Source organism: Tursiops truncatus, chromosome 3, assembly GCF_011762595.2.
Source record: "Tursiops truncatus isolate mTurTru1 chromosome 3, mTurTru1.mat.Y, whole genome shotgun sequence".
Lineage (NCBI taxonomy): Eukaryota > Metazoa > Chordata > Mammalia > Artiodactyla > Delphinidae > Tursiops > Tursiops truncatus.
The window spans coordinates 9,551,418-9,576,529 of NC_047036.1; the positions used below are offsets into that span (position 1 = coordinate 9,551,418).

Here is a 25,112-nt window from a genome sequence, read left to right on the forward strand (position 1 = left end):
ACCAGGGAGCAAAAATGAAATCATGTCAGAGAATTTGAGGAATGGATGGAAATGAGGAGGGAAGTGAAGGCACATGGGATTGTGTTGAACAACTGAAGTTCTCTTAATTCTGGCCAAAGCCTTCCTACCCACAAACAGACACAGACACAGACACAGACACACACACACACACACACACACACACGCATCATATCCTCAGAAACATTCACTCCAGATATTAGAGTATAAGCGATCTTCACGACACATTTGCTTTTAAAGCTTCTTCCTACATTCAGTGACATAAGGAGCTGTCAGGCTCTCTCCCCGCCCCATTCACGTCCCCCCGCCACCAGACCCACACTCCCTATTTTTACTAAAATGATAGAGTGGAACATGCCCAAGTTTAGCAAGTATGATCACTGAGATAAAGAGCTGCAAGCTAAGACTCCTGGTTTCTTCCCCAGGTCTGTGCAGGGGATGAAATGGCCTTTAGCAAGTCACCTGGGCCTCTCTGGGGCTGAGCTGCCTCTTCTCTCTGGTGGCTGGGAAGTGGGTCCTGGGGCTTGAGTCTCCCACAAGCTCCCCCAGGTTCCCACTCCTTGCCACGATCTAGTAACTTATTTTACACACTTCTAAAACAAAGTTTCCAAACTTATATAAAAGAAGATTCCATACAGGTCTCCCTAGCCCTGTCTTCCAACTAGATTGCCACTCCTGAGTCCCTACATACTAGGTATGTGGATACTGGCACTAGGTTGGCAGCAGTGAGTGTCACTTCCAAAATTCTATTACAGAGAGAGAAGGAGTGAGTGAGAGAATAAGCATTCTTAGCAGATTTCGGGGGCAGCGGAATTGCAGCCTGCGTCCTGCTACGCCAGGCCAGTCCACACCAGCAATTACTGTGTTGAATTGAAAAGGCCCTTGGACATGCCTCTCGCATGCTTCCAAGTTCCTTTTATTTAATCTTATTTATCTTCACAGTCATCCATTTATGTCAAGAAGGGAAACATATGAGTGCAGCATGTTACTAGAGTGACACAATTACCAAATACCTTCAAAAGAGGAAAAAAAAAAAGACGGTAAATCCGGGTTAGTTGTCAGATGTTTTAGGAGACAAAACTTTAGTCGTTCAATCATAGTGTCTTGTTTAAGCTGAACATATGGTGCTACCAGCAGACACTCGCCAGTTCAGCCTGGTTTTTGATGGGCATAACGACCACAGAAGTGTCACCTCCTCTGAACTGGCAGAGAAAAGCAGGCTTCATCCCCAAACCCCAGTCCAGCCCAGCTCCCCCGTCCCTTTAATAAGCAGGCAACAAACTCAAGGGACTTCATCACTGGTTACTTTTTCCCCATTGCTGGAATCTATGTAATTTCAATGACAGGTATGGGAGTGTCCTTTCCTTTTCCCAGTGACTAAACTTAGACAAAATATAATAAATTCGAGCCATCACAAAGTAGTAAAAATTCAAGGCAATTAATCATGGGTTAACTTTTCATTACTACTGAAATCTTTGTAAGGTGAATGTCTGCTTTGGGAAAACTCCTTACTTTTTTCTACAACTGAATGTAGATAACTACCTGGGTGATCACAGAAAGTGTTATTTTTATTCTCTACACTCTTTTTCTGGATACGATCAACAGGTCTATGTGATTCTTTTATTTATTTATTTTTTTTGCGGTACTTGGGCCTCTCACTGTTGTGGCCTCTCCCGCTGCAGAGCACAGGCTCCGGACGCGCAGGCTCAGCGGCCATGGCTCACGGGCCCAGCCGCTCCGCGGCATGTGGGATCTTCCCGGACCGGGGCACGAACCCGTGTTCCCTGCATCGGCAGGCGGACTCTCAGCCACTGCGCCACCAGGGAAGCCCTATGTGATTCTTTATTACACTTGACTTTAAGGATGGATATCTTCGTCTTCAGATTGGCAGGGGAGGGGAGGGAGAGAGAGGGAGAGGGAGAAGGGGAGAGGGGGACAGAGGGAGAGGGAGACACAGAGACAGAGAGAGTGAGAGAGAGAGAGAGAGACTAAGAGTTTGGGAGACTGCATTACTTCCAAACAGAAGCAACCGATAGCTTTGAGTTCAGATGCTACCACAGCCTACCTAGGGACACCCTGGCCTTCCCTTCCTTCAGCGGATGCTGAAAACCTGCCCACGGACACGCCCAGCCTGAGCTGGCTCCAGCCCAGCCGCCTGCCTGCCTCATGTCCGGGGCCCCAGCACGCGCCCAGGCGCCCCCGGGGCCGAGCCGCGGGAGGCGGGCGGCGAGCCCTTTACCTGCCAGGCTGCCCGGCCTCTGGAGGGTGGCCGTGGCATACAGCTCCTGCGTGTGCTTGCCGTACGGCTCGGACGCGTGGACCAGACGCTTGGTGGGCGACAGGGTGGCGTACGTGCCGATGGTGGAGCTCAGCTGGTGGATGGGCGAGGAGGAGAGGGTGGACTGCACGGTGGGGGGCGAGGTCACGCGGATCGGGGACAGGCCGGCCGAGGACACGACGATGTTGATGGGCGAGCTGGTGCTGTAGGACTTGGCCAGGCGGCTGGGCGACTGCTTGGGCGAGGAGCCGCGCGGCGCGGCGTAGGAGGCGCCCTCGGGGGCCGAGCCTCCGCGCTGCAGCTTGGTGGGCGAGCCGCCCTGGGGCGCGGCCAGCGGGGAGCCCCCGCGCGGGGGCGCGGGCAGCGTGGAGCTCGAGTAGTAGAGCGCGGCGGCGGCGGCGGCAGCGGCGGGCGGCGCGTCGGGCAGGTGGAAGGCGCTGCCCAGGCTGGGCGCGAACGGCTCCCGCAGCGGCGGCGGCGGCGGCGGCGGCGGCGGCGCGGGCTCGGGCCCCGCCAGGTGCCCCGCGCGGCTCGTGGTGCCCTGTGCGCGGGAGAGCAGAGAACACGCGCTCTTAGCCAGCGGCAAGCAGAGGGAACCCCCCGCGCGCGCCGCCCGGCCCCGGCGACCCCGGGCGGCGCGGGCGCGCCGGGGCCCCCGAGAAGCAGAACCGCGCGGGGTATGGAGACGCACGCGCCCCTCCGGCCGCTTGGGAGCGGCTCCTGTCCGACCGAAAGAACAAACAAACAAACAAACAAAAACCGGAGAGCAAAGGGCGGCTGACCAGGGGATGGGGATCCCGTCTGACAAGTGGGACACGTATGCTGCTCACAAATCTCAGAGGTTTCTGGAAGAGCAGAGGCATCGCAATTGTCTCCGAACGCTCTGAAAAGGCCAGCCAGCGGGGCCATCGGGATCTACCTGCAGGCAGTCCCGATCTGTTAGTTTTAACGAGAAATTCAGGCGTCCAGCCTTTCCTCCCCATCCCGCCCCCCACTCGCACGGGCATTTCATTGGATACAGTTTCTACCTCTGAAATTGGCCAAGTTGCCTACTTATCTGGAGAACGTAAGAAATAAGCATACTTCGTGGAGTTTATTCTGTTGCCATTTTCCCGTTGGTTCTTCTTTGTGGATAAGTTAAAAGGAGGGGAAAATATGAAGTCGGAATAAATATGCTTGGGCTTTCAGGCTTTAAAAGAAAAAGCATTTCCAGAGGAAGCAGAGCAGTTGTAAATGAAAAGACTAAAAAACCCTCCCTTTTCTAGATTTTAACGCTGGGCTCCAAATCTTTCAGCATCTCTCTCTCTCTCTCTCTCTCTCTCTCTCTCTCTCTCCAGCTCGCTTTTAAGAGCCCCCTGCAGCTGTGTCTTCAAATTGAAAGCCAGTTGCCTCTGGTCTATTTTCAAGAACACAAAAGACAACAAGGGCTGGGGTGGAGCTGGAGAGACAGTTGGAGGGGAAAGCACTTTCCTTGAATCTGATCCAGAGATAAATTTGCATTCGAATGAAAACACTACATTGTCAACCACTTCTGGGCAGGAGCTCTGGGATCTTCCAGGCTTTCCCGGAGGAGCAGAAAAGTTTTTTGAGAGCAGGCTGGTGTGAAAAGGGGGTAGGACTGTACACAGAAAAAGAGAAACTGGGGAGAGCAGGTTCTGAAATTAGGGGTGGGAATTAGGTAGGGAGGAGGATGCGGGTGAGATGGAGGGAAGGGGGAGAGAGAGAGACCGGAACAGATGCTCTACATTAAGAGTTTCAATGTTGCCTCTCCACTCGCTTTGGAACTGCAATTGGCAAAAAACAGACCATCGCACACACAGCGTTCCAAATTTTATCTGGATGTCAGATTCATGTGAAGATCTGAGGGAGTTAGTGGACCAATATCAAAATCCTCTATTAAGAGTATCCTAGATAGGAAGAGAGTCTGTTGAAAGACATTCTGTGGGAGATGTATGTGTGTGTGTGTGTGTATTTATTCATATATGATGTATATATTTCACATATTTGCATATGTGGGTGTGTATATGTATGTATTCATCAATCCACTGACAAAGTTTCTCTCCTTGACCAAACTCTAGTCAGGCTCCTCTGAACTCCCTTCTCAACATGGCTCTGCACTGCCCAGTTTCAGCAAGAATCCTCCACTCTCAGTGTCTGGTCACCCTCCATACCTGTTCCAGTTCCTCATTCTCCACCATCTCCCAGGCAATGTCGCAGCACTCTGGCCTGTCTTCAGCAAGAATCCTGTTAGGTCTGTTTCGCCAGAATCTCCCCCCAAGCCCTGACATTTCCTCTTAGTGATTTTCCACCCATTGACCTCCAAGCTACTCCTTGGCTAAACATTCCTCCTTTTCCTTGTTGTTTTCAAAATTGAGCCCAGTTCTATACTGAGATCTCTCTTCCCCTAGTGCAATACTTAAAAATTCTTTTCTGAATCGAAACGGTATTTACCACTTTAACTACTATCCAGTTCTGGTTTTTCTTTAGCATCACAAAGCAATTATTTTGAGTCCAACAGTAGGAGTGGAAGTAAAATGTAAGCTCCATGATTTTGTTCAGTAATGCGCCTCCAGCAACGAGAACAAGAAGGATTCATAGCAGAGATACCACGAATGTTTGTGGAATTAGTGAAGGAATGGTTAATAAAACTGGTCCCGAGGCTTTGGCATGAGGGTTTCCATGGTGGAGAAGCTCTGCAGAGCTGGTGCACTCACCTGGACCCCAGAGATATTGTCTAATATCATCCAGAGTCATGGGGGTGGGGAGCTGCTTACATCTAATTGTGCTTCCCTCCCAGTAGAAGTTCTGAGCATGAAATGTATAGCCTGGGCTTCTCAAACATGGCTGCATGTTATAATTGCCAGGGGAACTTTTGAAAAAAATCTCAGTACCCAGGCTGTATCCACTAGCCATTTAATTCAGGATCTCTGGAGGGGGGACCCAAACATCAGGCTTTGGGGACGCTCACCAGGTGATTCTAATGTACAATCGAATATAAGAACAAGTCATCCCTAGAGCAGTGGTTTTCCAAGTGTGGTCCCCGTTCCATCAGTCAGCATTAGAAGTAGCAACAGCATCACCCCACATTTACCGAGTGGGGAACTCTGGGGGAGGGGCCCAGGGATCTGTGTTTTATCATGTTCTCAAGGTGATGATGATGCTTGTTTAAAGTTTGCAAGCCTCTGATCTAGAAGAGATTCTGATTCAGGGCTCTGAAGTGGGCCTGAGGGTCTGCATGGCTAACAATCTCCCGGAAGATGCTGCTGGTCTGAGAACTACTGCTAAGGTGCAGATAGGGACTGTCTTTCTTCACTTTTCTTTGGAAGCTCTCCTGGGGCCTGAGCAACATTCCACTGTGCAGAACCCAGCTGTCAAGTGACAGAAAAGCCTCCAACAGGAATTTCTGGAAATCTTTCCCACAGGCACATGAGGAGGAGAAAGAACCCCAGAGGGTCTAAGGAGAGTTCCCTGCTGACAACAGGACAAATACTTTTTGGTATGTCTTGGATATATAATATTAATAACCCTATGTGACCTCAAAGATCCTATTCCCTAGTAGCATAGTTTTCAATAAAATAAATACTAAAGTACCCTAATATAAATTAAAACAACATCATGTAGTATTCTAGTCTTTAAGTATTAGAATAACATGGATCCTAGGGAAACCTAGAATAAATTTTGCAAATAATTTATTTTCCCTTTAATATGCTGGAACTTCCAACTGGAGAAGTGCTAACTCTGCTGAATATTATTCATAAGGATTCTTAAATGGCCCCCAAATCTATAAAAGTTTTGAGAACCGCCAAACTATTTCCAGGTATTTTGACAGGCTATAGCAACCAATTCAAAAACCTTTTAAAATATGGTAGGATCTTGGTGAAATGTTGCCAGTAACTTTTCTACAAGTAAAAAAGAAAAACATAAACAATAAAACTGTATATGCATTTTAAGATGGGTATTGTCTACGTTGGAAATGTTCTATATCTGTACTGTCCAATATGGTAGCCATTAGACACATGGGCCCTAGACACATGCACTGATTTTAACACACATTTAATTTGAATTAATTTGAATTTAAACTGTCAAATGTATCTAGTGGCTACCTTCCTGGATTGCACAGTTAGGTAAGCCCTTCTGCAGTTTTTAATAAATAACCTGGGGGTATTATACTCCATTCCAATAGTCTACAGAATAATAAGTACCTAAGAATGGTCCTTGGCTAAACAGAAAAAATTATTTTTAGCATCAATTGAACAAAGAGTAATCTTTTGGGAGCTTATCTCCACTCTTGTGTTTATGTTTTGTTCCATTATGTAATTTCATTTAGCAACTCTTAAGGATACATTTCAAGACAGCTGCCTGATTCATAGGATGGTTTATTATGACCTAGGTCATTGGATTAAAGATAATATAAGCACATTTCAACACACATAGAATTTCATCTACTTTACTGTCATGGAAGCTCAATTCTACCTTAAACATATGTTAGAACTATAAATAAAACTGTAAATCCAATGTTAAAGTTCTAAAACTTAACTTTTTCTTAAACTAATGACTATTACATCCTACTATTTGGAAATGTGTGTGTACAAGTGATGAGCATTGAACATTTTTTGACTGATAATGATAAATAAGAGATAAATGATGATACAAGATTTTTTGGAAACATTTGGATAAGATGGTGCCCCAATACTGTCCTGGATCACACAGTACAGGCTACTGACCACGACAATTCCTACTGGGTCTGTCATTCCCAGCTCTCCGAATCAGTCTCAAACCAAAGGACTACTTTAAATGTCTTTGCCACCCCTCCAAAGTGGGGAACCCATCTATGTGCAATTGACAAGGAAGCAGAAAACTGTTAAGTAGATGCTCTGATTAAAGAGTTTCCAGTAGGCAGAGTCTGGGGCACATTATCTTGACATTATTTTGGAGATCTAAAATTGCTATATTTTTGTCGTTACAGAATAATATCTGGCTCACAATTACATTGCTTGTTTTGTTTTTTTATTGGGAAATTCCAACCCCCAAAATATGGCTCTCTTGGACCAGAACATGGCATTAGGCCTGAATACTCAGCATAGCTGTTTCCTGACCTTTTCAGGTTGTATCTTCTGTAAAGAGGGTAGAGACAGCATAAGGGTGACAAGGGGGAAAAATTCTTCAAACTTGGAAACTTATTTAAGCCTCACTCTCGATTTGGCAGCTCAAAAGACCAAAACAAAAACCCAATGCTTACAGCCAGTTAACAAGGGACTTGACAGCCTGAACTCTCTAAGGAATCGTGACTTTGGATCATGAGTTAGCACTGTCACCAGCACAACCACGTTTTATAGAGCAGACCCATGATTTACAAGCAGTCCTTGTGGAGATGCATTTAGACCTGCCAAGTTTCCTGGAATTGTCAGCGAGGCCCCTAACTCCGGGTCAGGAGGAATATCTGCCCAGAATGCTGGGCAGCCGGGCCAGCAATGTCAGGAATGGGAAGCTGGAGCCTGTGTTTTGTGGCCTCCCAGATGGGAGCCTAATGACTTGGGATCAGCAGTCTGCTCCCCCAGCAGACTGTGTTCATCACTTTTCATTTTCCTGGCATCACTCATCTCACGACTTCTCCCTTTTGTAGGTCACCCTGGTTGTAGGGACTGAGGTCACCGCCAGGAATGGTGCTCCTGGGCACAAACGGTGTCGCAGAGGCAGAGCTGGAGAGTACGTTTCAAAGGAAGGCAGAGGAATCAGGGCCAGCGCCACAGAAGAGCCCAAACACAGGAATGGAGAGTAGATTTGGTGGGAAGGAGTCTGGCTGGTGTTTGAAGGAATGCAAGTACAGATAGGAGTAAGTGGTGAGAACATAACAGCGATGACCAGAGAACATTCTTTCAGTGAGTTAAGAAGCCTGAATAACTTTTGAATACAAACAAAAAAAAGAGGACATGGCTTTAAGATGACATCTTTGAAGAAATCCATTGCGAAACCAGAACGATCTGGTAACATGATTTTGTAATATCAGCTACGTGCTGCTGATTAGAATGTCTGAGAATGTGTTGAACTTTCTAGGGGAAGTTGGCACAGGGTTCTAGGCTTGCACAGGAAGATGGACAGAGCCATCTGCTCTCACAACTTGGAAACGAGAAGAAACCGCCAACTCCAAAATGCCAAGGTCTCATTTCGGTATTATATGAAGTGTGCCCGTAATAGAGTACAATGCAAGTAACCTGAATCTACAGCCCCAAAGTACGTTTTGTGCCCTTGACTCTCTGGGATGAAATCAATTTGCTTGAACACTACTATCACGGCTCCCCAAATCTCAGTAACTTCTCTTCTGAAATTGTCCTCAGAAGAAAGGCCACTCTCTAAATAATTCCCAAGATAGAAAATCCTGGTTCTGTGAGAAAGATGTGATTTTGGAAATAACCAAATAAAATCAAGTGCCTTGTCTAGCAATTCCTTTGAGGAGTGCTGCTTGGGGTGAAAACTCACATGAAACGTAAAATGAAGAGACAGCTTCTGTGCACAGTTTACACACCATCCCTGAAGGCATCACCACTGGGATGGAGTGAGGAAAGGAAGGCTGGGTTTACCTGGTGGGGAAGTTACACTAACACTGAAAGGTGGTCCCCAGAGCAAATTAAACTTAAGTAATTGCAAAATGAAGACACTTGAAAAGAATTTCTTCCTCGGATGAGAACATCTCAATTAAATAAGGGCTATAATGTTTGAGATAATAATGGGGACCACCCTTATTGCTTTCTCTTTGCATGAGGGCCCACAAATTATGGACGATCAAGAGGGAGGGATGGAGAGAGAGAGAGAGAAAGAGAGAGAGAGAGTGAAATACCTTGCAAACAACATCACCCCTGTCACTGCAGGCAGGCAGGCAGAAGGAGAAGGGGGTGGTAGTGGTCCATTGCCCAGGACCCCTAAGTCACTAGTATAAACAGGGTAGTGCAGACTTTTGCATGCTGGGTACTGGTTTTTCCTTCCCTCTGACATCCCTTTAATAAAAAGTATGATTAGGGTCATCATCAATAAATATTCTCAAAAGTATTTCACGTGATCATTTCTATGGTCTACCAAGTGGAAAGAAAATAGAGAAGAAAAAACTAAAACAATGACATGCGTGTCATAGAAATTTATCTTTAGGAGAGATTTTTTTGATGGCAACTCTTTCCAAAAAAACACGAGCCTTGGCAAAACTACACTCTGTAAGACTTTTACTTCAGCAAGGGGCTCACGTAGTATAACTTTAATACCCCCAAACCTTTACTCAGAAGAAATGTTATAGTAAAACACGTACCCACCCTCCCCACAACGAGAAATGTTTCAGTTATTGAAACCAGATTAAATATATTTCTACTGGAAAGAGAAAATGGATAAGATTTTAAAGCAGAGCATGGAGAAAGGATTTCCCACAGGTAATCTTCTGAAACCTACCTTAAAGACAAACAAGCTGCCAGTTTCCCACAGATATGCCAGACAACGTATACAAAATGACATGATTTCTCCTCTAAATGCAGCATAGTGTATACATTCTACACTAAAGACATCTCACCAATTCTGTGGTTTCCAAGTTTTTTAGTGACTTTTCTCTTTACAGGTGCTACCAGCAACAACTTCTTTCCTAAGTCAGCAAACTGGAGTGATGTCACACCAGCTCTCTGTATAACTTCTTGCATTCAGTAATCAAGAAGCAGGCGTTTATTGGGGGACTGCTGCCTCCTTTGAGCCCTGGGTGTCTCTGTGTCCATCCCACCACCATCCAGAGTTCTCCATTCCCTTGACCTTCACATCTACCTGATGTAAAAGTGCACCAATAACCAATGTTCCAAACTCGTCAGCCTCTGGCAGGAGTGAGCAGATGGTGTATTTATAATTATAATATAGCACAAATGAGAACTTTTAAGACATAAAAGGCAGTGCAGCGTTAAATAGACGGGACAGATCAAAAGAAATGGCAAGTTGCTTCTCGAAAAGCTGACCGCTTTTTTAGTGTACCTACCACAGTTCAAGCTTTATTTTAATAAACTGTCATACAATTCTTAATTTCCTGCAGCAAGCAGGCATTTCCTAGGATCATGAAGGCACACGAGGCTCACTTCAGTTCTGCTGGATATGAAAGTGGTTTTAAAATCTTTTGGTCCCTGTACTTCTTTGCCAGTATTCTGTGTACAGGTGTATACTTTCCTATTTCTTGCTTATTTTGTTTCTTTGAGGAAGGAAACACTTGATAAGACTACTTTGTGTTTGGCCATGGGGAGAAACCAACATTTTTAGAGAGACTCTTCTGGACCAGAAGTTTTATGTTCGGCATTTCATATAATGCACAGGAAATTGGATGTGAGTGGAAGCAGGCAAAACCTGGAGAAGACCCAGCTTCTGCACCCATCCACAGCCCTTGCAGTATGAGCATCAAGAAGGCTGCGGTTTGAGGAACGTGATGAATATTTGGTGAACCCTGGGTCAGTCACTCAAGATATGGACATTAATTTTGTATGGTTTCCTCTCTTGCAGCAAGGCTATCTGATAGGAACAGATAGACTTCCATGCAACTAACTATAGGATGTTATATGTGAGATGACAAAATGATGCTTTCAACACATAAGTCGGGCCACGTTGTGCCTCTGCTCAAAATTCTCTGCCACCTCCTGTTTCCACTTCCAGGAAAGGACAAGGTCATCATGATGATCAACTGATGGCCAACTTGGCTTCCCATCTACTTACAAACTCCTGCTCCCCTCTCTGGCCACCTGGGCCTCCTTGCTGTCCTGTCAACATGCCAGTTCACCTCATCCAGGAGCCTCTGCCTTTGCTGTCCCCCAGACAGCCACACAGCTTCCCTCTCTTCTCCTTCGTGTCTTTGCCCCAAACTTGGGGCAAAGGCCCCATATGCCACACCCCATCCTGGACTCTGGAGGCCTCTCATTCTAGTCTGCATCCTTTCCTTCCTTATAGGATTCATCACCTTCTAACAAACTATGCAACTTACTCATTCACTGTGTTGACTTTCTGAATTCCCATTGCTGCTACTAGAATATAAGTTCCTTAAGGACAGGGATCATGTCTGTTCTCTTTACTTCTCCAGCCCAAGCACATATAATAGCTCATGGCATACAGTAAGCACACATAACATCTTGAAGGCATTAAAGAATAGCCCAGAGGGGCCTCCCTGGTGGCGCAGTGGTTGACAGTCCGCCTGCCGACTGTCATGCCCCGGTCCGGGAAGATCCCACATGCCGTGGAGCGGCTGGGCCCGTGAGCCATGGCCGCTGAGCCTGCGCGTCCGAAGCCTGTACTCTGCAACGGGAGAGGCCACAACAGTGAGAGGCCTGCGTACCGCAAAAAAAAAAAAAAAAAAAAGAATAGCCCAGAGATCTATAAATGCAACTGGAAAAGCAGCTCTGTTTTGATTGGGGCACCTCACAGGAGCCACACAAAGCCCAAGGTTGACTCAGACGAGGAAGAGCGGGACGGAGGGGTAGTCTACACACAGCCTTAGAGGCTGGGATGGGGAGCTTGCAGGACGGCTGAGCAGAGCGCTGGGGTGCAGCAAAGAGTAACTGAATCAGCTCACGTCACTTTCTGGAAAGGCCTTGGGGTCTGATGGGAAGGATCTTACGCTCTCTCTCCCCTCCAGCCCAGTCCCGTGAACTCATCTTAGAGTCTGAAGAGAACGACTTTCAAGGATTTTAGTAATTTATAGCAATTTTGTGACTCAGAGTTCTTTCAGACTGACGTGGTAGGGCAAGGCAGGCTATGCACCAGGGCCTGGAGTACAGCCTGGCGATGATCACCCAACAAACATTTATTATGCTGAACAAACTCGCGTTTGTTAAAAATTGAAAGAATCTTTGAACGTGATATTCCTTTGAAATTATATTCTGATGTGATCTATGAGCTAGATTATTGACCTTATTAACCTGGTCTGGCATCTGTGAGCCATTATTTGAACTTTACTGGTCCTTTTGGCACTTTATGACAACAGGATATTCTAAAAATCAATCTAGCCTGCAAGGAATGAGCCATTCAGAATATTGAAAAGAATGTGTCACAGGGCTGTGGAAAACCCCTGGAAGACAGGGATTCTTAGGATAATCGGAACAAAGGAGATGTTACGGGAATGGGATGTAGCCTCCCTGCTTTCAAGGGTATTATAACACCAAATGCTGAGTAAAAATACTGATTTACTAGTTCAGCATTTCTCCGACATGATTTTGAAGTCACAATAAAACACGCCTTTCACACTACAGCATATTGAAGCTGAAAGGGAATCACGGTACCAGATCCGCCACTTTGCTAAAATAAACAGGATTCCGCTATCCACCGGCAGCCTCCCTCCCGCCAATGAAGTGGATTCGAATAACCCCCTGGTTTGAATATTCAGACTTCAACCACCCACCTGTCAGGTAAATGAGTGTAGGCCAGTAACCTCTGGCTCAAACTGAAGTTACCACCTTGAACATCCACATTTATAGATGCCTTCAAATATAGAGCTTTGATATCTTTACAACCAAGTTTTCTGATTAAACTTTAAGGCAGACTTTTAGTGTGAGGCCCAATCTGTCCTTTGAGCTTTCACTGTTTCACTTCCATGGCGACTGGCGGATGACAGAAATAACTCCAGCAACATGGAAGTAGATTGATCGCCATATTGTTTGTCCACACGTATAGAGCTCTTAATAGGGTCAAGCTGTAGATATATTTAATTGAAACAGTCAACATAGAAAAGGAAACCTACGAAACACTCTTTCGAAAGGATTAGACTTCAATTCATTCAAGAATCTGTCCCCATTCTTACTACTGCTGCCTTAAAATGGTACAATTTCTCTAAATGTGTTGAGTTTTAGTTTTTGCATCTTTAAAATGTAAATGTTAGTACAGCCCTGTTGTGGGGAGTAAATAAGAGGATGTATGTGAAACAGATTACTTCCAGGCCTTGATACATGGTAACGATTAATTTTATAAAATTTTATAAATAAGAAAGCTTTGATTTAACAGTTAGTCCTATGTGTCCATTGAGCTTATAAGACGCTCACAAATCAAGTTGATAATTAACTGATTTTTTTGTTTTGATACTGATAGTTCGATTTTCCATGATGCCCAGCTATGGGAAATCTGATTTTTTTTTTCATTTGACTTAATGTTTTCAACTCAAATTATAGGGGTCTTAGATATTTATGAGAAAAAGCCAAGGATGAGTATTAAATGAGTTCAAGATAAAAATAAAAGAAAGGCAGAACTTTATTGTTTTACTAGCTACATGTCTTAGAAGTTCTAGAAAACTGGTAAAAGCTAAATTCATACCTTTCATAGGTTAATTTGAGTATACTATATTCCTTATTTCTGAATATTTCTGGCCCCTTGGACCTAGAAGTATGGACAGATAGAAGGGTAAAAAAAGGACTGTAATCCACTTGCTTGCTTCCAAAGGATTCAAAATTACATATATTCCACCATGATCACTGTATCACTGTCAAAGAGAGTCAGTATAGATGGGAAGATGAAAAATAGTTCCTTTCGAGAATGGGATGCTTTCGAGAGAAAAAAAAAAAAACTATACCTAGAGAAAAAATATCCTATAGCTTCCATTTCATCTTTTAATAAAACAAAATAAGATTAAAAAATCTAATAACGTTTGCTATGCTAATAACATCACTCAGTATTTCAAACATTATATAATGTTCTTACGTAAGCAAACAATAAGGACTATTTTGTATATATGATAAATGCACGTATATCAAATAATTTTTTCTAATTAATTAAAAAACACTTTTTTTTAGACATTCCCTCTTGTGTCCTAAAACATTTCTGTAAGGGAGGCAGAACAGACCAGTGCTTTGAAAGAGCAGTGATCCAGGAGCTGGGAAATAGCACAACTCCAGGGTTAGTCTGTGTGCGTGGATCTGGACTCAGTGACTTCGAGGTCCTTCCCTTCCCAAGCACCATACACCTCCAGCTCTCCATCTAAAGTGGGCGCACCCTCTGAACCGGGTCATGCACTAGACCACCACGGGGGGACGGGTCCATCTCAGTGGGATGTTTTATTTACCATCCCCTTTTATCCACATAACCTTGGCATCACAAGAAGGTAAAAGTTACAAAGCCACTGATGGATCAGGGTTTTACCTGAAAAAGACAATCATGTTTTTAATAGATAGCTGGGACAATCATTTAACTTTAATAGTTGAAATGCACTGAGACTTTTCAGCTTATGCTTCATTTATGTTCATATCACCTATGAAAAGCATCTCATGGTGACCGTACGATGCCATTTAAAAAAAAATAAATTTATTTATTTATTTATTTTTGGCTGAGTTGGGTCTTTGTTGCTGCACGTGGGCTTTCTCTAGTTGCACCGAGCTGGGACTACTCTTGGTTGTGGTGCACGGGCTTCTCGTTGCGGTGGCTTCTCTTGTTGCAGAGCATGGGCTCTAGGCACGCGGGCTCAGTAGTTGTGGCATGCGGGCTCAGTAGTTGTGGCTCGCGGGCTCTGGAGAGCAGGCTCAGTAGTTGTGGTGCACGGGCTTAGCTGCTACGCGGCATGTGGGATCTTCCCGGACCAGAGCTTGAACCCGTGTCCCCTGCATTGGCAGGCGGACTCTCAACCACTGTGCCACCCGGGAATGCACGATGACATTCTAACTCTCACTGCCTCCTCTCTGTCTGCAGACATTTCTTGGGGGCCATGTGGATGGCTAGGGCCTAGTGATAAAAGATGAAAATGGCCCTGCCCTGAGGTAGCTTTTAGTTTAGTTGGAAAGACATATGGATGCCTAATAACCATAAATTGGTGACAGAGATGAGTTTTGTTGTTACAGTAGCCTGTGGTAGGTAGTGGGCCTGGGGAAGGGTTTCTGGCCTAGAGGCACTGCCCAATAAATGCAGAAAGGATGAAATTAAGCTCTTCAGTTTAAGTAGTGCTTTTGGGGTTGTGGGTTCTTCATTCCAGGAATGAATGCACAGAGATTAAAAGGTCTCGGGCCCTTTTATACTGAAAATAAGTATAAAATAGCTTAAAACAAGATAGGCCTCCAATAGATTAATTCTGGAGGGCTGATTGAATACAGCCTGCACCCCCAAATTATCAAAACTGAAGTATTAAATGGTACACACACACACACACACACACACACACATATTACAACATTTACATGTTTTTGAAAAAAAATTGAGGTTGGTAGCCACTTTTTACCAAGAGCTGATTTTAACTGCAGCTAATAAATGTGTACATTGAAACTATAAGAACAAGTACATATCTTAAAGAAACAACTAAGGGCACATTTCAAAATCAAACTTGACAAAGTGTAACTATTCCTACCCTAATCACAAGTATCTTCAGAACAGTTCTGTATATGTGTTGATGCATTTATACTGTGTTCCTTTATATGATTAACCCCAAATAATAATTTCATGCTTTTTTTTTTTTATGGAGAGAAAATGTGTTCCAGGTGCCCTTACAAACTCAGAATGTATGTCATATTTACATCACATATCAACACGGAAATAGGAACCAGGCACACATTTGCATATTTACATAGGTAAGTATATATAAAGCAGATAGAACATGAGCAATTCACAGACATTCCTGCAGAAAATATGCTTATAACTCCGAGTTACTCTATAATCATATTGTATTATTCATTTCCTTCACTCACAGCACAGAGGGCATCTCTCCAAAGTTGTAGAGCACTCGTAGAAAAGGCAGGAGGGGACACCACAGCCATTTGACAACCTGCTTCCTGCCTGGCTCCTTGGAGCCCAAAGTCCAACACAGCAGAGGGCCCCATCCCCGCACGTACCTGGCTGAAACTCTGGCCTGCACCTCGGGCTTGTGCGCTGCGGGCAGGGAGCTGCGACGGGGCTGTCTCACCCAGGGCCAAGGTCTGGTTGCTATGGTAGCTGGCTGGATACTGGAAGGACCCTTCAGGTTTGGAATTGAGCTGGAGTGCACTCTGGGAGAGCAGGCTGGGCCCTGCATTGAAAGTCATTTAGAGCAGTAAGTGACAGCTTCAGTGAAGCAGAAATGACATGTATTATTTATTGAAGAGTAGCCTAGAATTATAACACGCACATGATTCCAGCCATCTATGCTTTGAATTCTGAGAACTAAAATGACCGTATAATTCGACTCCAGGTCTTAAGTGGGATTTTTTTTTTTCTTTTGGTGGTTTAAAAGTTCTCCAAAGAGTAGATTTTTTTTCAAATGATCTCATCCTGACCTACAAAAAGACATTTCTAACAAGACAAATTAGTTAATCAAGCAGTTGTTTTTATACCAGACAATATCGGAAACATTTGAAATAACTGAAAGGTCTACCTTTTGATACGTGTTAATTGCATTAATATAATTATGTCTCCTACTTAATTATCAGGATGCTAAAACACTCAAAACCTTCCAATCAGTAACACATTCTATTGTATAAATAGTGATGTAATACCTTAATGCCTGAAGGGTAGACGGTATGTAAAATATTAATGGCTCCCATACAATGTAGGATTCACCCTGATCTCACATGATCTCTGATGGCTGGTTATCTTTGCCATCACAGCAACGCACAGTAGGAGAACAAAGAGGAGATACAGTGTTTAAATCGGTGCTGCTAACATGGCTGGTAATACAAGTGATGGAGAAAGGAGTTCCTGGCCTCATTATTTGATCATACTTTGTATGAGAAAATGTGGTTTATTTTCTTACTTTCTTTTTAGATGGGATCTTTGCCACAGTTTGCCCATTTCCTTTGTAAGCAAATTTTCTTTAATCAAATTTCATACTCACTTCAGGAATGAAAAGAAGTATAGAAGAGTGTAAGTATACTACTATTTTTTACTGTGTGTGTTTGAGAGGGGACTGGGGTAAATAGAGTGAGTTGGGTGGGGGAGGGAGGACGTGACATCACAAGTTTTCTCATGTTATCTTAACCATCATACAAAGTCACTTCTTTTTTGAAGGAGGGTAATTATATACACATGGATTATGGTATAATCATTATCCCATCCTTAACCTGCCTCTTTGGCTGTTTTTTAGACAATAGTATAATTTCTAATAAGTATAAACAAACTTCAAGTTCCTTACTTCTTTCTTTCTAAGGACAGAACATGTTTTTTTAATTTCAAATGAGACTTCAGATTTGACATGACACGGGCCATTTGTTTTTGTGGGAAAATAACATGTCTTCTCTTAATAAGCATAGGTTCACATAATCTTTGCCTTCAAGACCTTACCCTTCCCTCTAATTCCCTGATGGAATGTCTAAAAAATGCAAAAATAGTTTTTCATCATGAGATATTGGATAACAAGTCAATTAGCTAAAATAGGTAAGACTTGGTATTTCGGAATCTATACAGTTTCTGGAAAAAAAGTCAAGCAAGGAAATAAAACCATTTCCATCCAGTCCCAATTTCATCATGAAGGGCATAACAAAAGTACAGTTGTAATCCTTTTTCTTGCAATTTAGAAAACAGAGTCCCAAGAAAATAGTACATACCAGATGGTGAAGTTTGCGATAGCTTGCAAAAAATCATTTAATCCATACTAATGGTATAATAGGGCTAATCACCAGAATATAACGCATCTACGGGGAGTGCATTCAGAGTTTCATTCTGGATGCCAAGAACATAGTTTCCCCACTGCTGCTGTTGAAGCTGTCAGGCATTGAGACGGAGTCAAGGGGTGGTCTCTGATGCCCAGGCCATGGGCAGGCTGAGATGTGGGAGAGCCTCTGGAAGGGAAGAAGGACCAATGATGGGGCAGAGGCAGATGGGAACTGACTGCAAAATGGAGGAGAATGAGGTAGGTACTGGGACGACAGTGATGAACTGTAGCCAAGGGCTTTCCCCCTCGTCCCTATCCTCCTGGAGGTCACTGCTCAATGGAGGGGAGTGAGTCACGGCAGAATAAGAGGGGGCCTTTAAGGTTAGTGGTCAGCATTCTACCTACCAATGGGCAGCTTCCCTCTGAGACTTCTTTGGCTATTTCTTTCAGGACAGTCCACCCTGACACAATGGCTTGCACTGTCCCCATGTCCCCTCCTCCACGATAATGCATCTCCAGGGCAATGAAAGTTGAAACAGATACAATAGTGCAAAGACTTTTGGAGATGTCAATAAAATGGAAAAAAATCTTTACTGTCATATAAATAATTTAACAATCTATAAAGCAAAAACATTGCATGTCCTGGTTATTTGCTTTTTTAAAGAGATGATGTGACTTTGCTCTGATGAACTTGCATATGTAGCTAGCAAGTCAAACAAAGTTGTCAATTCTGAATAGATTCATAAAATAGTCTCTAGAAACCCACAAATGCTCTCCAGGCAGGATCTAACGGTGGCACTTGAGAGTCCCGTTTTTGTTTTTTGTTTTTTTAACATCTTTATTGGAGTATAATTGCTTTACAATGGTGTGTTAGTTTCTGATTTGTAACAAAGTGAATCAGCTATACATATACATATATCCCCATATCCCCTCCCTCTTGCCTCTCCCTCCCACCCTCCCTATCCCACCCTTCTAGGTGGACACAAAGCACTGAGCTGATCTCCCTGTGCCATGCGGCTGCTTCCCACTAGCTATCTATTTTACATTTGGTAGTGTATATATGTCCATGCCACTCTCACTTCATCCCAGCTTACTCTTCCCCCTCCCCGTGTCTTCAACTCCATTCTCTATGTCTGTGTCTTTATTCCTATCCTGCCCCTAGGTTTTTCAGAACCATTTTTTTTTAGATTCCATATATATGTGTTAGCATACGGTATTTGTTTTTCTCTTTCTGACTTACTTCACTCTGTATGACAGTCTCTAGGTCCATCCACCTCACTACAAATAGACAGTCCCATTTTAAAGCAATTTCAATCAAAAATATGATTTATGTGCTCCTGAAATATGCATCATGAAATAATCAAATCTGTGCATATTTTATAGAATCAGTCGTGTATCTGATCAATACTCCATGAAAACAAACCACGATTCTCTGTCTCATTACTTGGTTCACACATGTCAAGCACGGAACCAAGATGTACTTTGACAAAGGTAATTGCGACAATAAGCAATATATCATAATATTACAACCCTGACATAGCACCTGGCAAGGACAAAACAGTCAGGACAACAGCCAAAACACCACATGCATTTTAGAATGATTTTCCCATTGCTTACTAGGTTTCAGATGAATGGCATTTATTCACTCCAATTTTAGAGAGGACAGATATACGAGAATATGAAAAAGGTTGAAATTACAGGACAATTCTTAATTAGTTTATAATAAAAGTAAAATTTACATGTAACTAACTCTTGATTAGCTTTATTAACATTACTGTGCATTGGGGTAGAAAATACAATTTTCCAGAGATTTCAAAAACATTTTTAGTTTGGGGCTTTAAATGATGATTTTTTTATTTTCTCAAGAACTTAGGACTTTCCATCAAGTCTTGTTTGGACTAGAGGTAAAATTAGGCTGTATTCCTGAGGACATGAAGTATATCCACCACTGGGGGATGGGGACAATGTAAGAGGATTTCTTGGGATGCTCAGTGGGGACAGGAAGAGACTGGGTTTAAAATTCCAGCTAGGGAAATGGAATTTTGCCTTTAGTGTAATTAGTTGCTTCAGAGGAAACTTCAACTATGGGTAACAGTCGATCACCATGTCCTATTAGGTCACCAAAAGCAGAAGCCACCCTCTCGCACGTATGCTTCCAGGACATTGACCTAAGAGGTCACAGGTGACTCCTTTGACCTTTCTGGACCTTCTCCATCTTGGGACAGTCCTCAAAGCTAAGCCCAGGGGTCCTATTCAAAATATCTCAGCCCTGGGGGCTAGGAAGGAGAGGGGAAACTGTTTACTGATGAATTGATAAAAGTCAAAAGAGTATGTGCCCCTGATCTGCTCAAGACACACTATTTCAGGGACTTCCCTGGTGGTCCAGTGGTTAAAGACTCCATGCTTCAAAGGCAGGGGGCACTGGTTCGATCCCTAGTGGGGGAATTAAGATCCCATACTCTGCATGGTGCGGACAAAAAAAAGAAAAAGACACACTAGTTCCAAATGGACAGAGGGGAGAAATTCCGAAGGAACTACAGAGTTGAGGGACATGGGACCCGCCATTGATCCTAGGAGAGCATCTTAGTGTTATACCAATATCTTAATATGTCTTCAAATATCAATATATGAATTGACTAAAGACCGCCTAGCAACCCGTGAAAAAAAATGCCCTTGTATGTTTGTCATTATTCTGAGAAGTATAAACAGGAGTGTGGGGAGGTTAAGCGGTCGGCCAGTGTCGTACACTGTGTAAAATGAAGATGAGACCCTATTCTTGTCTCCCACCTTCAGCTCTGGGAGTTGTGGTTGGTTAACATCAAAGCATATTGAAGTCATATACACACATCAACATTTTAAGGTTGAAAAATTCTTTCATCAGTTTATTTGCGGGAGAGATCTTCATGCCTCAGATTGTGGTACTGCTTCCCCAAAAACCCTCTCCTTAGAGACTCCAGGTGTTGGCTGGAGGAAGTCTGCTGTCCTCCAGGAGTGGGGCAGAAGTCAACCTCAGCAGACGGAAAGGCTGAAGTGTTCATTTCTTGCATAAAACTTCAGACTCACTTATAGGTTGTATTAACATACACTAACGCATATAGTCAGTTTCTCCTTAAATTAACTAGATAGTTTAGAGTTTTCCTGATTATGTGCACTCATTATCTTTACACGGATTTTAAAAAGACTTCATTTGGAATTGCTTATTCTTGTCTCCTTTAGCTAAATATTGGTCCCAGAAAACTGTAAACCTTAATTAAATTACATACCTTGCAATAACAAAGAAAAGGCCAGAGGTGTACAAAGTGGCATTCCCAAGTCATTATTTGGGTCACAATCATGCCAGTTGGAGCAGGTGTGTGTTGGAAAAAAATCCAGGACTGGAACTCAGCAGACCTGGTGGACTCTAGTCCATTTCCACGTTTATGAAAGCATAGATGATGATGAAGATGAGGATGAAGAAGAAGATGATGATGATGATGAAGAAGATGAGGATGGGGCTTCCCTGGTGGCGCAGTGGTTGAGAGTCCGCCTGCCGATGCAGGGGACACGGGTTCGTGCCCCGGTCCAGGAGGATCCCACATGCCGTGGAGCGGCTGGGCCCGTGAGCCATGGCCACTGAGCCCGTGCGTCCAGAGCCTGTGCTCCGCAACGGGAGAGACCACAACAGTGAGAGGCCCGTGTACCGGAAAAAAAAAAAAAAAGAAGATGAGGATGAAGAATAAGAAGATGATGATGAAGAAGATGAGGATGAAGAATAAGAAGATGATGATGATGATGAAGAAGATAAGGATGAAGAAGAAGAAGATGATGATGATGAAAATGATGATGAGGACATCAATACCAGCTCACCTTCCCTGAGTGCTAAGTTCCAGGAACTGTCCTGAGCAGTTTACATCTATTAACCCCTGGAATCTTAACAAGATCCCAATAAACGTGCCGTTATCCCCCTTTACGATGACAGAGCTGAAGGTCCCAATGACTGAGACCACACACACTGATGCCTGGTGCAGGCAAGGCATTCTGGCTTCAGAGTGTGTGTTCTTTCCATGCTTCATTATTTGTCCTCTAAAATTTTAATATCTACAAATTTGAGTACCTAATGAGATAATGGATGTGAAAGTGCTTGGAAAAATATAAACTGCTACACAAATGTCGGTTATTAGTATTATTATCTAATTATCTAATTACTGAGCCACATGATCTGGGAATAAAACGCTGATTGGAATTTGTCCTGAAAACCTTATTATAGTACTGTCCCATATATCAGTGTTTTCTTTCAACAGCCTGTGAGCTTTCATTCTGCAAAGGAGACATACAAGGCATAGATCATTAAAATGGCTTGAAATTAAAACCAAACCAAATAAAACCTAGTGTCAGAGCCAAGAGATGGGGAAGAGAAAGTTCTCTCTTAGCCTGAAATTCCTGTCTTTATCAACCTCAAAACATTCTCAAACTTCAAGTGCTGTTTAAATGTTACCTCCTCCATGCAGCCTGCCCTGATACCTGATTGCCCCGAGGAAATTAACCCTACCCCCATCATGCTACCTTAACACTCTGCATAGACCAGACTCTGAGAAATTTCAACAGAGATATGTGTACAGTATTATACAGAAGTAGAGTAATAGGATAAAAACAGGGAGTCTGAACATTCATGTGAAAGCAGCAGGACTCTGGGATTGGATACTTGGAGACACTAGAGGCCAGGGATTTCCTGGAGTGCAGAGAAAGGAAACCAGTAATAATGGAGGAAACATGAACTGCGGTAGTGGCCATGGTAGGAAGGAAGAGAAAGTGCACATTTAAGAGGCATCCTTTTTAAAAAGCTCATCGGTATTTGGGGACTAAGTAGACAGGAAGGGAAGGACAGCTGAAATGACTGGCCACTCTTCAGCTGATCTCTAGCAGGATCTCGCTGACACTGCACTGGGCGCTGGGGAGATTCCCACAGTGCAGAGTAAGTCCTTTTAGAAAGCCGAGCAGACAAGACAGAACTCTTAGTGTCAGGTGCACACCTTCTGTTTCTACAAGTTTTAAGGTGATTTATTGGCAGTTGCTAATTCTGGTCTGCTTCGGTTGAACATCTGTCCCAGAACTCAGCAAATATTCACTAAAGGAGTGTGAAAAAAGCAAAAACTCCCCTCACATGTCATTCCAAGGGAAGGATTAGCAAGAGACATATGTTGGGGACCCCATTTTTTGGGGAAGGACAGGCTTAATCTTAAAATTACAGAGTTGTTGGAGATGGTGGGAGTTCACATAGTTAGAAAGGGAGTCTGGGCTTGGTTTTAATACTGGCTCTAACAGACCTGACTCTCTTTCTAGATCTTAAAAAATTTCCAAGATCAAAGTTTGGTTATATGTTAGTGAAATTTTAGGACAGAGATGTAATCTTCCAAGTCATCAGTGATGGAAGCTGAAGCCACAAGAACAAGACAAGGTCTCTAAGTGGTAACTAAGATATCAATTTAATTCCGAGGGATTATTTTACCATCAAAAGAGTTATTGACAAGAAGGCACTGAAATAAACAGCTATGAGATCTAGGCAATGTCTCGCATAGGCGCTCAATGAATGTTTTGTTAGGTTGTTAATTCAGGATAATCAGGAATAATAAACACACAAGTTGAGACAGACAAATTCAGGACTGAATAACTGACAAAGGCAGCTTTGTTTAGATTTCCGTTTGTCAGGAAGTTTAGAAACATTCTTTACTTACTCTTAGGTTAAACTGACTCTTTCAAAATAATATAAAATCTCATCTTTACGTAGACCATGAAAAATAAAGCCAATAAGATTCACACACATCGATAACCGTCAGAGAATCTGCATTCATTTCCACCCTCTTGTTATCCAATCTTTGTGGAAGGCTAAGAATAATTTGAAGGTTAAGTATTATTTTATTTTAAATGAAAATAAAATCTTAGAGCAGCAACACATAAAAAGAAAGGGGAAATCTTTTAGTGGAAAATGTTGAGTAAGAAGAAAGGAAATAGCTAGTGGAAATTATGTATACATACGTGTGTGTATATATACACACACACAAAAGGGCTATTATAGATTCCAAAATCAATGAGAAAAATTGTCAATTATTTGTAAGGTGATTGAACTGATTTAAATCAAGCTTAAAGCACTTTAGTCATATCTAACTGCAAGTTAACTCTACACCGTACAAGTACTGACTTTTGCTTAAATTGCACTATTAATCAGTTTCATTCACAGCCGCAGTTTCTTCTTTATGGGCTTTGGATGAACTTGCCAATTTACAAACCCACTTGGAATAAGAGGTAGATCGTAGTGAAAAACTAGTTGTTTTCTCCTGATCTTCACTAGTAACTTGAAAAGATCACAGGAAGGAGTTTCACTAACCTAAAATCTACCATCCCTAAAATTAACTGGGGGCAAAAGCTCGAGCGGCCCACTTATGTAAGAAAGCTCAGGGCTGATGTGGTTGTTCTATAGGCAGACGTGTTCCTAAACTTGATTTCTAAGTCTCTTTCTTCAGAATATCAGTTTCATCTGGTCAGCTCCTTTCAATGTATAATGCTTTACTAAAAGTGAGAACTGTAATGGTCCCAAGAATACAGAAGTACTCATTTAGTTTTTAAACTGATTTAGATTCAATCAATGCTACTGGCCTAGCTAGTCCGCTCTTTCAAGTTTGACTACTGTATGTGAAATAACCAAAGATGGGTAAAGCTTTCACACTAAATACAGTAACTCAGTTTCTTTACATCTGTATACAATGGAGGGAAATGAGCAAAATGACATTTATCACAAAAAATAAACTTCAAATATAAAACTTTGGTTTAAAATGTACAGCTCAAGAATTTTACTGGGCATGGAATTTTTACATAATGTTATAATCATAGAATGGTATTTATTTATTTATTTATTTATTTTGCGTTATGCGGGCCTCTAACCGCTGCGGCCTCCCCTGCTGCGGAGCACAGGACCCTGACGCGCAGGCCCAGGGGCCGTGGCTCACGGGCCCAGCTGCTCCGCGGCATGTGGGATCCTCCCGGACCGGGTCACGAACCCGCGTCCCCTGCATCAGCAGGCAGACTCCCAACCACCGCGCCACCAGGGAAGTCCCATAGAATGGTATTTTTATAGCTTGCTCTAGTCCCCAACTATTTCCTTGAACAGTTTTGTCTTTGGATTATTTACCATTTAAAAAAATTAATGTAGCACAAAATGAGGAAAAGCATTCCCTATATTTCTTTATAAATTAACAGTCTGAAGATAATAGATTTATATTCCTCACTCTCAATAACTGTGAAAAGAAATAGAAAACT

The 25,112-nt window shown here is 43.1% G+C and overlaps 1 protein-coding gene across 1 annotated transcript in view; it reads right to left on the reverse strand.

Annotated features, from left to right (window-relative positions):
* The window catches only part of CTNND2 (catenin delta 2), a 776,118-nt gene that overhangs the window by 403,725 nt on the left and 347,281 nt on the right, over positions 1-25,112 (reverse strand). Inside the window, exons 5-6 of the mRNA XM_073802014.1 lie at positions 16,090-16,262; positions 2,258-2,837 (exon numbers count right to left, since the gene is read on the reverse strand). Coding sequence (XP_073658115.1) covers positions 2,258-2,837; positions 16,090-16,262 — 753 coding nt within the window. The remainder of the gene's footprint in view (positions 1-2,257; positions 2,838-16,089; positions 16,263-25,112) is intronic.